This window comes from Dermochelys coriacea, chromosome 2 (assembly GCF_009764565.3).
Source record: "Dermochelys coriacea isolate rDerCor1 chromosome 2, rDerCor1.pri.v4, whole genome shotgun sequence".
Lineage (NCBI taxonomy): Eukaryota > Metazoa > Chordata > Testudines > Dermochelyidae > Dermochelys > Dermochelys coriacea.
In genome coordinates, this window is record NC_050069.1 from 105,825,074 (window position 1) to 105,842,538 (window position 17,465).

General features: G+C 39.1%; 1 protein-coding gene across 5 annotated transcripts in view; it reads left to right on the forward strand.

Annotated features, from left to right (window-relative positions):
- Positions 1-12,253, forward strand: part of NFATC1 (nuclear factor of activated T cells 1) — a 148,640-nt gene extending 136,387 nt beyond the window's left edge. For all 5 annotated transcript variants that reach the window (XM_038393335.2, XM_038393333.2, XM_038393334.2 and 2 more), the window contains one exon: positions 9,790-12,253. In XM_038393335.2, coding sequence (XP_038249263.1) covers positions 9,790-9,792 — 3 coding nt within the window. In that variant the 3' untranslated portion in view covers positions 9,793-12,253. The remainder of the gene's footprint in view (positions 1-9,789) is intronic.
- Positions 12,254-17,465: the final 5,212 nt, after the last annotated feature.

Sequence of the window (17,465 nt, forward strand, 5' to 3'; positions counted from 1 at the left end):
CTCATGGTCCAGGAGTTAGATACCTCACATGCGGTCAGATTAAAATTCTGAGAAAATAGCAAAAATTATATGATCAAAACTTTTCAAATGTGGACATCTTTAAAGATAGGTGTCTAAATATTTAAATAAAAATGACCTGATTTTCAAAGATGCTTGTCTCCATGAGAGCTGCTAAGCTCCTCTGAACATCAGGTGACTTTTATTTATGGTTATTTTTTGTTTGTAAAATGCTTTGAGATCCTTGGATGGAAGGCCAATTATTTCAAATGTTGCTAGCTCACGATTTTATCATGAGTCTTGTGATATTTGGTGTTTTTCTTAAAGCTCCACCTACTGAAATCAGGAGATGGCATGGAAATCTCAACTTTCATTAAAAAAAAACATTCTAACTGTCATGCTTGGGGAGAGAAGGTTGAAAACATGAAGCTTGTGAAGCCTAAATGCTCAGAAACCAGGAGCCCCACAATGTATTATTTTGAAAATCTCATAATTTTTAAGACAGTGTTATGATATTTTGGGAATTTAAGTCATGATTCTTGAATCCTCAGGTGCTGTTTTTCTGTCCTAGGAAATAAAATGGAAGATAACCCTGACTGTCAGTTAGAACCGGTCTGAGTCATTTCTTTCCAAATGTTACAGGGGGAAGCTGCATCTTCTGTAGCAAAGAAGGCTGTATGCTTCCATACTCCCGCCTAGGGGTGAAGACACACTCTCTCTTCCATCCCACCCAATTTCTATCACCACTGATCTTGAACCTCAGCAACATTGTGACATTCTCATGAGTCTTTTGTGGCATGGAAATTCCATATAAAACTTGCAACTGTGCCTATTTTGTTTCTCTTACATGTGCTCTTAGGAATGTAAACACATGATTTCGGTTAAAATGTGGTTTATTTGTCCCCTTACCGCTTTTTGTGTGTTGACTGTGGCTTGCATCATGTTGGTCCAAATCCTGTGGCCTTTACTCAGGCAAAATCCCTGCTGAACTCAGGGGGAGTTTTGCCTGAGTGAAGGCTGCCAATTATATCCTGTCAAGTTTAAACTTTTGCTTTAAGGAAAATAGTGTCTGATCACTCTTGTCCTTAGAATATGGAGGAAAAGGTTAAGGGCCAGATCCTAAGTTGGTGTAAATCATTGTCTGTTTCCAGCAGCTGAGGATCTGGCCCTAAAAAGATAGAAAAAAGACTCAAAATGCTCCCAGGCATCATCTGTGGTGGATGAAGAACATAAAACTAGCACATCTCGCATGATGTGATATGGTGAGGCTGGGAACTGGGACTCATTTAGAATGGGCACCCAGTCAAAAGTCCCAGTCAAGTTACTGCCACACAATGTTGTCACTACACTTCAGTGAGGAACTTTTCCTTGTTTAACTCTCCACAGTGCTTCCACTGTGGAAGTTTTCGCATTATTTGGCGTTATCGGGCTAAATAAGAAAACAGGTACTGCAGGTAGGAAAATTATTCCATGTTAATGCCTGACTGTTACATCTAACAATACTATTCATCCATGCCAAACCTACATTCATATTGAGGATCATGTTTTATTAAAACCTGCTACTTGTTGTCACTCACTTGCTCCACTGTCCTATTCATGCTTTCCAAAAATAGCATGCCCCGTGGTGATGGCTTATTATGATTAACAGATAAAAATAAGTTTAAGGTTTAAATGCATCCAGGACACCTGAGGTAATACAAGATCTGACTTCTGTATGGAACGTGTGAAGTTATATTTTCCATTGCTTCACAAGACTGGGGTTTGGGGGTGTTTTTGTATGTTTTGTTTTAAATTCAGTAAGTTTTAAAGTGATCTGTGGTTTCATGTTGCAGAATTGCACCTCAGGAATTAATATCACCATGTTTTGATTATTATTTTTTTCTATTCATAGCATAGTTCCTGCTTTTAAAATACAACTTCTATCAAGACCATTTTTTTCCACTCATGGTTATATAATATTGATATATATATCGAGAGAGAGAGAGATAGTGATGACATTTATCCATAAGAGAGAATTGCTGTTTATTAAAGGGAAGGGGAGGAAGGCTCTCTGGCAACAAAAGTAGGATTCTACTGTTTCAAAAGAGTGCACAATAGGAGCTGTATCTATTTACTAACTGTCTATGTGTTTATATTTAGCCATTTCTCTTTTTAAAAAAAAATCAACGGGGGAGGCATTTTCCTTTTGGTGTTTCTATTTCCTACTTGTTAATTTGTGACTTCAGACTCCTCATTGATGACGTTAATGTACGGCTTTTGGGTTACATAGCTGTAACATCGGAAATAAGGACACATGATAGTACAGGAACCCTAAGGATCTAGATTTGAAGACTGCAGTGGAAAAATCAAAGGACAGACATTGTAGGCAACAAAAGCAAATACTATAATATGTTACTTTACTAAAAAGAAACAGTATTAGTGCCAACCTCATTGTCTACTGTTCTGTTTCTTTGGATATAGCGATTATTTTTATTATTCTTTTGCCAAGTGCAGACAGTGTGCTCAGTATTGTACAAACCGAGAAGAAAATGCTGTCCCTTCTCCACAAAGCTTGCAACCTATGATCTGCTAAAGTCAGTGGGAATTTAGGACACTTATCCCACTGAAAGATTAGGTACTAAACTCGGTACACAGCAGAATCAATACATAATTTCATACATCCATAACACAAACAGAATGAATTGTTTGAGAATACAGTTGGTGCCTCTTTTTTTGGCATAATATATGTTCAAGTTTAGGTGGCTTATTTTGTTCAGGTCCAGTCAAAGAATTTATAGGAGCTTTGGAATCTACTATTGTTCTGTTCCATCTTCAAGGTGAAGATCCATACTGTTCATAGTTAAGCAAAATGCACACAGTATAACACTGCATATACAGACAACATAACAGTTGTTAACAAAAGCCTGATCTGAATCTGATATGATAGATTCCTTTGAACATGCTGTATAACCATTCTTAACAATGGGACAAAAAACTGGATCAGAAGAGGCTTCACAGCATTTAACTGTTGCTATCTTCATTTGCATAAAAATGCACAAAGTGTTAGTGACTCACAATATGTGTGATTAACTGAAGACCTTTTGATGCCACTTTGTTTTAAACATATCAGACTTCTTTAAAAAGAAACAGAGTACAATAAAATCCTCCTGATCAATATAGGCCCTCACGCATTTCCTCTGTAAACCTCCATCAGACTTCCTCTTGTAATTATTTTGCAGCCTTACAGTGACTTATGTAGAGAGCTACCAATGTGGGGAGGAAGGGAGATGGGTGGGGGGGAAGGGTGCAGATGGCAGTGCATGGAACAGGTGACATACAGTGTGCACATCTATACGGCTGCAAGCCTTTCTACCTTAATAACTTGGAAGCACACATCTGTTCTGTATTTTAATACAGAAAGATATTGATAATGGCAGGCCTTGTCTCCTTTTGTAAAATTAAGAAACACTAACACCTTTACATTTGTAATCTCAAAGTGCAATAATTTATTTATGTAGCATAAGTAGTACCAAGGATGGGGGCGGGTTTACTGAAGGTAGTTCTTTCCTGGAGCAAAAAGACATCAGTAGTGGTTTGGGTTTTCTATAGGTAAAGTGTGTAATCGGAAAAGAATGTAACTATAACCCACAGCTCATTCGGCATTCTGATGATACAAAACTCTCAGGCCCCGATCCAAAGACTGCTGGAGTCAGTGGAAAGTCATTTATTTCAGTGGGCTTTGGATCAAGCCCGTAGTGCTGTCTGACGAATTTGCCAGCTTCAACCAATCAGAAACTTGAAACATAATCAGGGAAGGAATTGGGGATTGGTCCTGCTTTGAACAGGGGGTTGGACTAGATGATCTCCTGAGGTCCCTTCCAACCCTGATATTCTATGATTGGAAGGTGAACAAAGTGACTCTTCCAGGAAAGTTGTGTTAATGTCAAATTCTCTCTTCCCTACATCCTAGTCAAGTATTTAGGTTTATTGCAATATATTTTAAAAAAATCAGTGCTACCTATCTTACATCATTACCCAAGTGTTAACTCCAGCTTCTTACCTGCTGTAGGCTACATCTCCCAGCCCAAGTGAGGGGGCCACAGAAGGGCCTGAATGTAGCAGGACCAGTACAATTCTGTTGCAGAGGCAAGAGCAAAAGCAAAAGTAAAGAGGCCTCTCAAAGGGCATCAACACCCTTAGTAGTGTAGAGCACAGCTCCATGGTGGCCTCAGCTGTGGTTGTACTCAGGCACTGTGCAGGGAGAAGGACGTAGGCACTTGCACCTACAGCTAAGCAAAGTAGCTCTGTGGTAGCAGAAACATTCCTGGTTAGGCGCCTTGAACATTTTATGAAACAGAAGCGGGGAAGTGTAGGTAGGGGGCTATTATTTGTAATAAAGTTCATACATACGAGGATACATTCTCAAAGGGGCCTTGTCTTGGCTTCTAAATCTATGGAGGCAACTTTCTACATCTAAGTTTTGGGCATCTGTGGCTCTAAAGTCAGTTGATGTTTTGGGGTCTCTTTGGAAACATTTGGCCCTTGATACACAGTATAATGGTGTAAAGCCATAGGGGAGCTGATCCAGCATTCTTTGTGCAGCAAAGACCTTACCACAGACCTGTTTCACATTGACATTACTCCCATTTTACACCTATGTAACTCCTTTGATTTGAGAGGAAGGACACCGCACAGTGGTGTATCAGACTTCATATTGAGTGTGCAAGGAAAGCAGAACTTGACCTAGGAAGAAAAAATATTTTATTAAACCAAAGGGCAATATTGTTACCTCTATTCAAAGCAGTAGTCAAATATAAGGAAAGCAGAAGTTTGCAGAAAACTTTTACTTTTATTTATGTTTGATGCGAATCCACGCTGTAGACCAAAAATGTAAAAAATATTTAAGTTCCTATAAAGTTCCTATCCATATAAGGAATCCATGTTTCTTTAACTATATCCGGTTGCCTTGTTTAAAAAGCAGGAACTTTACATGTTGCATCTGTGAGATACTGATTTTGCTATTTAGTAAAACAAAAGTTTCCATTTTAAGGACATTTTAAAGCAAAGTTAAATATAAGAAGAAAAACTCCTTATTAAACTAAATTGTGGTGTAACAGCTCACCACATCCTGCTGCAGTGGAATCTGATGTTTAGCAAAGGAAAGGTTTCTCTTTCAGGCTTCTGACAGGTACTTGTCAGTGGTCACATGTTACCTGCATTTCTCAGCACTATTATTTTTTTGACTTGATGTCAGTGGAAAAGCTGAACATGAAGATGGAAAATATCTGTTCAGAGAGGGCATTGTGGGGAACTGTAGGTGTTAGCTACCAAAGCAACAATGCCTACCTCTCTTTTTCGTCCCTCCCCCCCAAAAAAAAAAACACCAGAAAAACAAACTAAAAAAATCTGATGACAAATGAGCTGTAAATCATCATACTCAGCTCTTTGAACAGGAAGGAATCTGTTGTTCTACAGGAACTATTGTTCTAGACTAGGCATGGAAAGTTAGAGTGTTTAGTTCTATTCCAGATCTGCCACTGAGGCCAACTCTGCCTACATAGTTATGACGGTCAAGGGCATGAACAGGTGTGATCCTTGACTGACAAAGCTCTGTTGGCACAAGTCCCTTGTGCTGTTACAGTCATACCAACAAAATTGCACTTTATCAGTATAGCTTGTTTCACTCATGGGGCAGTTTTACTGTACTGGTACAAAGCAACAAACGAGGAACATTTGCCCAGTATAGTAAACCTGTATATCTATACCAGCAAAGCTTCCCTATTGTAGACATAGCCTGAATTACTGTACGTCTTCTGGTAAGTCAGGACTTATCTACATGGAGCAGCAATGCGCACAAGATGGGTGTGATTTCTAAAGCACACCAACATGTTGTGCACTAATTGGCCCACATAGACCCTACTGGCACAAACTAAAATGCCCGAGTGTGCATTAATATAAATGGGACTACATTAATGTGCACTAGTGAACTTTTAGTTCATGTTAGCAGGGCCTATATGGGCCAGCTAGTGCATAGCATGGTGCACGTTAGAAATCATACCCCTCTAGTGTACATTGCTCTACTTTGGAGACAAGCCCTTAGTTAATTCTGCATTCCTCGGTTTCCCCACGTGTAAAATGAGTATAATAATACATACCACATCAGAGTTCTATGATTGTTATTTTAATTGCTGTGTGTAAAGCCATTAGTTAACATGGATTATGTGAGTGCAAAATACTGCTACTCCTGGGATATTTTGACAAGTGAGTAGTCATGTGCCCTGTGTTGTTTGAACCCAAAGACCAATGAAATGAAATGAAATGAAACTCAAACATAAGCCAAAATATTCCTTGTGCTACTTACTCCATATACACCATACAACCTCCTTTCAGTAACAGATTTGCAGTCTGAAGCTTGCCCATACATGAGAGCAATAGGTGACTCCACTGAACACGATGAATTTTTTGCTTGACCAGAGGCAAACTAAGAGGGAGCAGGAGCCGTTCCATTATGGTCTGCGTAGCAGGAGGGCATTTTGCTTGCTGTGTGGAGCATGGTTGTAGCCATATTGTACTGACAGAAGAGCAGCATTCTTAATAAAGGTGCTAGCTGCATGGGATCGAGAAAGTGCACAGTTTCATTAGTCAGTCGAAGCAGACATCACGTAAAAGAGCACTTACTTTGGTCCTAGACCGCACATACATGCTGAATGATTTCTGCTGCTCTCACCCACTGAGGGCATTCCCTCCCAGGCTCAGGTGCATTAGTGGGCCGAGCAAGGAAAGCCCGCTCTAGCATACTTCTGTTGTAACTTCCCCTTTTATCTTTTCAGACAGCTGTTATTTTCCACTTGTATCTGTATTGCTAGACTTACAACCTTCAATACTTATCGCTGGGCAATAAGATAGAAATTCTTTGCATCAAGCCACCTTTGTTCCTCAGTGTAAACCTCATTCCAATACACGCTTCACGGATCATTCTTTTAATTATGGCAGGGTAAAAAAAAATGAAACAAAGTAAAGAATCACACAGAAAAGACTTGAAGACCTACTCTGAATCTCTGTAGGTTAAATATATGAGAGTTGATCCTGACAGCTATTATTATGGTTCCCTTATGTCATCTCAGTCCCCTGTTTTGGACATCTTGTGGCTTTCCAGTGACAATGGACTACATGTAGGCAAGGTTCAGCTATCTCTTGAGCATCTGTTGCATGATGGAGTGGCTGTCATTTAACAGATTGTGTTGTTATACAAGCAACTGCACGTGGCTGTTGCACCTAAAAAACAGTGGAAGTCCACCTATAGTGAGAAGCCTATATATATATGGTGAGCATGAACCTCAAACCCTCATCCCACTGACTCCTGGTGATTTCAAGAGCTCCCAGATTTGGCCCTGATACTATTGGGTTTCAATGGTTTGAGCTGGACAAAATGTTGATGCATGGCAGTTGTGATCTAGTGGCCTAAGCATGGACTGGGGGTTCTGGGGCTGGATTCCATTCCCAAACGCTAGGGACCTGCTGTCTGACTCTGAGGGAAAATAGTGATGGGTAACGTTTTTCAGAAGCATTCAAGGACTGGGGATCCAACGTCCTATATTCAAAGTGACTTAAGGCACTTAGGAGCCTAAGTCTCACTGTAAGTCAATAGCGCAAAAAGCCAAAGTCCTTTTTCGAAATACAGCTTAGCTCCTAATTCAGTGAGGTGCTTTTGAATTTTTTCCCCCTGTTTGCCTTAGACAGTTTTTGCTGCTTTTTGACCTTTCCTTGACATCTATGTCAGGTATTCCAAGTTAACGTAAATCACACTTTCCTTGAATAGGACTACAGAACATGTCATGCTCTGGCCTGAGAGTCAGGAGACCTATGTTCTATTGGTATTCCCACTGACTTATGACTTGGCTCACTGCCTCAGTTTCCCCATGTGTGAAATGTTGATAATAATAACTATCTAACTCTTTTCCAGAGCTGTTGTGAAGATAAATTCATATTTCTAAAGCACTATATATAAGGCTAAGTGGTAGTATGAATAATACCTGATTATTATTCAGTGTGAAAGAAACTTGTACCAATATGAAGCAAGGTGTAACTCTATATCTGGCCATCAGGTAGTTTGCACTTGTTGCCACACTTTACATGCCATATGATTTCTGTGTGTAGCCAGTGTTGCCAGAGATGCTTATCTCAAGGAAAATCTTTCCCACAGCATAAGTGTTTGCGTTCAAGGAGAGGTGCAGTTCAGAAGCTGTCCTGAGCCTTGTAACCTGTACTCTGTGGCATTATACCTTAATAGGCTATGTGCAATGTACCCTCCTTGTCACAGGGAAGGGGGTAATGACCTTAAATGGTTTCCACTGGTTACTAATATGAAAGATAAACTCCATGGCACCATCAAAGAAGTTTTGGTGTCTTACATGTCATTTCCATACCTGCTCTTACAGTTTTTTTTAAATGAATAGATAATCACTGATACACTGCTAGTCCATGGCTGAAGAAGGACCTGCTTATAAATTGGTATTCTATCAATCCACTGACCACCTTCTGGGACTGATTCATGTACCGTTGGTATAAAATGTGCAATAGGTCTGAAGAAAAACCTGTCCAACAACTAATTGTTTCAGGGAAGTTTATTTTAGCCAGGCCTGGCTCTAGCCAACAAATACATGGAGTTACTGGATGGCAGCGAACTGCAGCCCATGAGCAAAGGGAAACTTGGGCTTTTCCATGGTCATCCATGACGTGGGCATGTGTTTCCCCCTCCTAGTAATGTAGGAAACTCAGCAGCGATGACAGTCTCATGATGGCATTTTGTCTATCTTCATGTAAATCAGATGGTGGCAGTGGCTGCAGGGAGGTGGGGTGGAAATAGAAGGGATGTTGTGCAGTTCACTGTAGATGGCCTTTGCCAGGTTCAGTCATTTCCTGTCCGTCTGCCAAAAATCACAAGCTGATAAATGGACATAGGTTGAGTGTGGGAAACTATATGGGTTGATGATCTTTGGGGGGGGAGGAGAATGAAAGAAGAGTCACGAGTAAAGAAAACAATGCTTTTATCAGTGGAGATGCAGTCTGACTGGCTGATGCTGAGATAACTGCATCTTGCTTATTCTTTTTCTTCAACTTCTGGCCAGGGTTGAACTTGCTCCTGCCCATTTCTCAGTCTTTATTCCTAAGAGAAAGGTCACACATTCATGGCTGTTGATCAACATGAAAGGAGAGTATTTTATTCATTTTACAGCTACTTGTAGGGACAAACATATGCACACACATTTTTATCATTATGATTATTATTTATTAATGATACCCTCACAGTGCAAGAGTCCACATGCATAGTCCAGTTTTGCAGAGGCATTGCAGCTTCAAGTGCTCAGTTCAGCACCGGGGCAGATTGCGCACGCCCACTTTTGTGGAAAGAGGGCTAACAAGCAGTCCTATGGGCTAGATATGGAGTCGATAACGTATTCTAAGACTTTCCAGGGTTTGTTACTTTGAGCTTCCGAGCTTGTTCTAAGCAAATGACATCTTTTTACTTGTAACTAATTAAAATGTTAAATATGTTTAATGCAATAGAAGACCCAAGTGCTGCTGTTTTGTGACTATTTTGCATGTTAATAACCATGGTTAATCCTGCTCTTTTGCACATAGGTCAGCCTCTATCAGTTACTTACTAATGTTACACTTAGTGTTCAAAACTATAGCGAAACCATGAAGAAACTGATGTAAGCTTCGTTTAAATATTTTACAGCAGAAGAATAGTAATTGTACAGTAGTTTCATTCTAATCATTCTTTTTTTTTATTGTGTTCTTTCTTTACAGTAAATAAATTATCAGGAATGACCTCTCCAGCACAATGTCCATTCAGAGCTTGCAATACTGGACTAATTCAAATCCATACACTTTTAGCTCAGCTGGTATATCAGCTACACACAGAGCTGTCATAACTGAATAACTGAAGACATTACTGGTACACTCTCTGATCTTCCGCCTTACTGAACGTTAGGAACTGAAGATTTACCTCTTGCCTACAAAGAAGTATCTCTTCAACCAATGAAATATTCTTCTTTAAAAGAAACTCATCTCAGAGGAGAAAAAAGGGGCGGGAATCAACTATAAAATGGCACAGTTTCATGGGATAAAACTGGAAATTCAACAAAAGCTGATTGCTTGTCCCAAGCACTGAGCCTTTTGGCACCACTGGAATTCAACCCTGGAAGTGCCTTACTTTACCAGATTGTGGCATCAGGACATTTTTAATAGGTTTGAATTTTCTATCATAAAAGTATTGTAGGTGCAGAAGCTATAATGCTTGCATTCTGGCAATTGATATTTTTAAAAATCATAAGACAGCCAGTGGGAAAGGGAATGACATCCCTACTCAAAGTCAAATACATTTATGAATTCCAGAATTTCTTCAGCTTTTCCTCTGCTGTAATGTAGAGCTGTTGCCTTATTCTCAGTGCATTTCAAAGCCTCCCAATTGTCATCTCAGCTTTTTTCTTTTTTTCTTCATGGCTGTACTTATTCTCTGCTAATGAATCATAGGATTGTAGTCATAGCATGTTAAGATTTTGATTTTAATCTGGTTCAGTCATAGCACAAGTAGTGAATAGCACAAAATAAAAGGTTGATGGACACAAAAATTGAAACTCTATCTATTACATGATAGAGTATGTGTATGCATGTACATACATTCTAGTATATGCATATATTATATATGACAAGTACTATAGGTGATTGCCTGGTGAGGGCACTGAATTCAGCAATAATTTCCATGTCATGCGAATGCATTTCAGATCCCAATGTTTCAGCTACTTTTTTTGATGGTTGTTACACTAAGACAGGTATGCATTTCTTTCCTCATGCAGTTAAGCAAGCACTTTAGCAGTCAAGAAGGATGCATACAAAATACATAATTATTTAACAAATGGCAAAAATATGAATAAAGAAATTGTAAATACATTATGAAAGAGTGTAACATATTTGTTCAATTATAAGATATTATTCCACGGAAGCCCTTATAATTCTCTGCTACATGTACGAAAAATAATATTACCAAAAAACAAATGTTTAATATACACATGCTGACACTATGTTTCAGATTAGCTAATGTTTATGGCGCACCAGATAGGCTTGTAGTGTAGTCTTTAACATTGTATTTGTACAATCAATGCTTATATGATAAACTAGCAATGACTTCTTATTCATATACCAAACAAAAAAAAAGAGCATGTTTAATTTAAAAATGTTAACGTAATATTGTGCCCTTAGGACTCAGTGACCCCTACTGAAATATGCCTGAACAACACCTCTGTGTTGAGGTCGTAACTAATTACCACAATGTTATAAAAATTGAACAGATTTCACAAAAAGGAAATTCCTCCTACACATTTTTTAAATATATTATTCTGTACAATTATGTCTTACTTTCTTTTTTTTTTAAATATTGAAAGCCTATATGTCACATTGCACATTACTGTGAAGACATGAGCAATATAATATGGCTCTATGTACATATTACACTGTTCTGGTCCTAATCATAGTCTGTAATTCCCAATCTGTTAATCACAGTTATTTACCCTGTTTTTAGCATTGTAGAACTGCTATGAAACATTCTTGTAGACTGCCATATAAAAAATAAAACCAGTTTGACAGATGTCCAGCTTAACTTGTAGTTAGAAAATAGATCCAATAAAGCAAGTCTGGAAGCTAGTGTTAGAGTGGTTCATTTATGTTACCTTGAAAAAATCCTCCTTTCTCATATAAAATAAGCCTTTTACATTATATACATATATACATAATATCACAAGCTCTTCTATTTGAAGCTATTTGCATCCTGCTGATGCCTAGTAATATACTCATTTTATTAGAGAAGACGTGAATGTCTTTCTGCCAACAGAATCACACTTTTTTTCCCTTCTTTTAAAAGACATTACTGCAGAGAAATAAAAATTGATATATGGTATAATTCTCAGATGCTATTCACCTGTACTTCAGAAATGTGAAATAAAGTATGACGTGGAGGAACCTATTACAGAAATATCCTTGGTGAGCTTTGAAACCCTCCCTCCCCACCCACATACTCTCTGCATTTCTGCAATAACTTTAGCAAGATAACAGCTGTATGTTTTGAATATGTTGCACCCTCCTTGTCCCCAATTTTTATTTTTCTTCTTAAGCTATTTTGAAAAAATAAATAATCTGTTACTTTTAAGCTTGGATAATGGAAGATTATGCATCTCTTGTATATGTATCATAAAATAAAACATGCAAGCAGAATCTTCCCTTATGAGTATGATACCTTGTGTTGTACGTGTGTTGTGGTTGTTAATTTTTTTTTTTAAAAACTTTTTCACCGGGTTTATTTTTGTTTGTTTGTTTGGGAGGGGTTTTTTGTTTGAAAAACAACGGTTCTGAACTGAGCAATTATTTCCCGGGGAAAAACAGTTGTAAAAACTTACAAGTGCCCTTTGCATGTATATTTAAAACACAACACAAGCCACTTTCTTTTCTTCGTGGATAGATTCTCACCTTCAAAATCCCTGACAGATCAATTTTGAAAATGAATCAAACAGTACAATATTAGCCTTTGCAATCAAATATTGCATCGTCATTGTATTAATTGCACCACATTCTGTCTGTAACCCCCGGGAAACCTTTCTGACGTCTAATTAGCTGCAGAGGGCAGGATTTGGCCCCTGCTGTTTTTAATTCACCACTATGAATGAGGTCTTTATGTTGGATTGAGGATGTACTTGCATACACATGAAGAGACAATTCACTTCACCCAAGGCTGTGGGCAGTCTATCTTGCAAGAGCAAGGATATAGAAGCTTTGTAGCATGGTACCTCGCCTCAGAGAATGTTTTGTTTCTTCTGAAAAAACTAGGAGGATGTGAACATAATCAAAGTTTGGCTGAACTCTCTGAGTTTCTGGGTCATCTCATCAGATGCTGCAGTGTGTGTAACACTGTAACTATGTAACACTGACTGATCCAAATCATAGGAAACAAACTGATCCAAGTTTATTTGGGTTTTAATTAGGAAATATACATAATGAACTACCATTCCACAGTCACCATGACCTTGATTCAGTAAAGCATCTATACCAGGAAAGCTTTTAAGCATCGTGCTTAAGTGTTCCCACTGAAAAGGGGTGGACCTATGCATGTGTTTAAACGCTTTCCGAATCACAGTCTGTCTTTGCTTTGCATTTTGTCTTTAAGTTTAGTCTGAGACATTCCCTAGAGATGATATTCAGCCTGCTCCTGTTCCTATTGAAGTCAATATCAAAATCCTCATTTGACTGCCATAAGTGCATGATCAGATCAATGGCCAAATGTCTATACTGCACACCCACTAGTGGTGGCATGCAGGATATGTCATGCCACAGAGAAAAGCTGACTGCATCCACATTGTGGTGTGTAGCTACACATATCAGTGAAGGCTCTGGCGGGGAGGCAGTGGGAAAGGTTCTGGCAGTGGGGAGCACTGGACAATCTCTGCCTGTTTCTCCATCTGTAAAATGGAAATTATAATACTTTCCTCACAGAGTGATGTGAGGATTCTTGTTGTGAAGTTCTCTGAACATGGACAAAGAAAGTAGCCTATTACAAATTCTTTGCTACCACCCTATGATTGTGGCCATATTTTATACAAAATAAAAATGTCTGCTCCACACACTGAATTCATTTGAGCAACATGTTTGGGTCATGATGCTACCTGACTTCGTATAAGCTTCCCTTTCTTTCCATTGCCACGAATCCCCAAGTCATAAAACAGCAGACCCAGCCATGCCAAGTACATCAACCACATCTTGACCATAATTCTTTAAGAAAAAATTGTCTTTAACAAATTCCTAGCTGACTACATTCATTCATAACGAAAGCATAAAGTGAATCCCCACACTTGCATCTGGTACTGTTTGACTAAATAGTCTTCCTGGAACTGCGCCTTCCAGATTTCCCTCTAGAGCTGAAAATGGCAAATTTTAAGGAGTTAAATTCCTTGGATAGCTCTGCATTGCCATGAAGCTAAACTTTCCTCTACATGTGTGTAATTTACTGTGTTCATCATTCTCATTTTACTGAATTGGTCTCAATAAAAAAAAAACAAAAAAACACTATAGTGAAGTATACAGTTGAGGAAAGAGAAGACCAGGGCAACAGCATAAATCTTGCTCAGGCAATCTTTAAATGGGTGTTTTTATAATTTTTAAAACATGCTGATTTTTCAACATCATATGCAGATAACTCATTAGGCTGCTCATCAAAAGAAAGCATTCCCAGTTTTTCTAACTCATGAACATTTCTCCAACAAACAGATTGACCATTTGACGTTTTTTTATTTGCCTGCATTTTTTCTGCTTTTTCAGTGACCAAGTATTATTCTTTTCTAAATCATTTGATCCAGTTTCACAAAAAAAAAAGCGGGGGGTTGATTCTGCTCTTTTCAGGTAGCCAAATTATATGTTCAGAGCAGATCAATTAGATTCGCATATGGTTGGATTAAATTATCAAGCCATTCCTGACTCCAAAACCAACTTTTTTCTTCTTCTTTTTTTTTTTTTTTTTTTTTTTTGGCTAAGACTATATTTTTGGATTGTGCAAACTTGAGGAGATTTAACAGCTGGAAAGGGCTGAGCATCCAACATTTAAACCCACTGGTAATATTCCTGCTGCTTATGGTATGTCATGTGCACCTTGGCTTTTACTATTTAAGCCAAAAAGCTGCTTATCCTGGTGCTCATTTAGCCACCTAAACTATAGGGAATTAGGAGTTTACTGTCTTAATGTGCTGCTAATTCAGTTTAGTCATTTTAGGGGATGACAATGTAAAAAAAAGGGGGGGGAGAATATGAGGGTGGGGTTTCCAAATACTCTCATGGCATCCGTTCTGCCCTCCCAAAAAGTAGGAACCCTTTCAGTCTCACATGCTGCTCATGGGCCCCGTTTGTTGCCCCCGTGTCATTGAACAATAGACAGATTCTGGGGAGACCATAACATATAATGTTACACAACATATTTGCAACAGACATCAAATATCTCATTACCAGATTTACACCTACTGGGGCAGAGTCTCCAGTCTGGACTTTGTGTACCTGGTGCAGCTTGGGTATAAGGTTTGAAGGATGCTTTATTTCACCTTTGCTCACCCTAGTTCCTAGGGTCACTGGGTACTAGGACAGTGCCCTGGAAAAATTATGTTAGCTACCCACAGCCCCCCACCAGAGACAGTTCCAGAAGCTGGAAATTGGCGGGGTGCAAGATGGATGCCCCTGTCTTATCCCCTTTCCCTGGTTCACTTCATCTCTGTTAAAAGCCAGGAGAGAGATGGTATAGGACTCCCAGGGCAGCCTTACACCACCAGAGATTTCCATTATGAAGAGGGAATCCTTCTACTGCTCTTTAAGTCAAAATGGGGCCAAATAATAGGTTCCTAGTATCACATTCAGAGCTGGGGTATCTGGGATGCAATTCTGTCTTGGTATTAGAGGGAAGTGGGTTGTATCTGCCTGGTGTGGGAATGTAGTGAGATTAGTTACCCATTATAGTTCAGTATCCGTGTTTTTGTGTACAAAAGGCACATGAACTAAACATCTTGTGAGGTTATTTTTTTACACATATAAAGGACTTTGAAAGAACAGACTGTACATTTTAAAATTGTCTGGTGCACAGCCCTGAGAATATTTACAAAAAGGATGCTATTTGAACACACAGCTGTATTTTGTTCCCAGTATTTCAACAGAGATGGGCCTCACCTGTAGGGTGGACTTTCAAATCAAGATCTGAGTTCACCCAAGGTTCTGGGCATATTAGGTTCTGAAATTCTATCAATTCCTGTATATGTGTAATGTTCATCCCCATATGTCATTAAGAAAGTATATGTTAGACCTGGTCTGGAATTTCCTATCTTTTTTCAATAGAAAATGTAATTTCTGCAAGTTTGAATTTTGTCAATTTTCTACCAGCAAAATCTAAATGAAATATTTCATTTTGGCTCAGGTGGACCAAAATCTAAACATTTCACATTTTCTAACCAAACTGAATTCTCTATAGGCTGAGCTCTCCAGCTGAACTACATCTCACATAATGCAATATGGTCTCCTTTCCTACTGTGGTGCATCATGGGAGTCATGTGACCATAGCCTTTACTCCACCCATCTATTGGATGCTTTCCTGGAAACTCTTTGTCAGCCTTCTGTATTTTTACTGCTTATCTGGCCCCCCCCCCCAAAGATTTCTGTCTGGGCGGGGGCAATCTGATGTACTGTTTTCAGCCTGGTGGGATACTTTGTTTTATTGTAAGCTTCTTTTATGTTTTGCCCTATTAAATAGATTGGCTTTAGCCAGATAATTACAATATACCTTGGGGAATACTGAATGAGTTTCAGTTATGCCTTTAGCTTCCTGCTGTGCAAATCAACGTTAACTTCGTCCTCATAACAGCACACAAGGGAAATAGGTAGGGAATCCAGAAATGGCCTAATGTTCCATCAAGTGCTCAAATACCATGATGACACACAGTGTATAAGATTAGGCAAATAGCTACCACTCCTCACAGATGTTTTCTGGCATATCCCTTAGACTATTCACAGCAAATCAAGAAAATACTTATTTTTCAAATACTAGTGGCTCTGGGAAGAGCAGCCAGTCAGACTTTAAAAATACTGAAACAAACTTAATGGACTACGGCCCTCTCCTAGATGAATCGGAACTGCTCCACTTTGTGTCATTGGTGCCTACTAACAGCTACCAGTGCTTAGCCCATGGGTGTATGCTTTTGGAGCAGGAGGCTTTGAATTCCATCCTAACAACTGCTGTGGCCACATAGTAACAATCATGACTGTACTTGATGACCAGGCAGTTCTTTATAGTACACCATACCTTAGCTCACATTGTTTGACTTAAGTCAGAGAGAGAGGAGAGCAGCCAAAGGCAAGACAAAAGTTGTTAGAGTGGCGCAGTGCCTGTTCAACAAACTTGTGCCCATGGATACTTTTTCTAGGTGGACACACCTGACTATAATGAATGCAGAGGGACCAGGGTTACTGCAGCCAAGGTGACTCTGCAGGTGCTTTGGCATTAGGAAACTCATCAAGGACCAGGCCAGTGAAATGCTCTGTGGGCCTGATTTTCAGAAGGGCTGAGCATCCAGAACTGCAATTGAAATCAATGGCAGTTAAAACATTGAAACCCCTGCTGTGACTATAAAGCAATTGTACTTCTATGCCCTTTTAGGTGGCTCTGTCACTCGCTATGAATTGCAACAAATCTGTACCCATCCAGCAATGGCACAGTAGTTGTTATCGTGAACACACAGCCACGTAGACCTTCCTAATGACAGAGGAGATAGACAGACAGACTAGCATGGACACCCTCCCAGGTGATCACAGTGGTTCCTTCTGGACTTAGAATCAATTAATGTGACCATTCAGAAAGAGAAACACAAACACGTGCTTAAAAATGTCTTCCACATCTCTTAAAATGTACAATT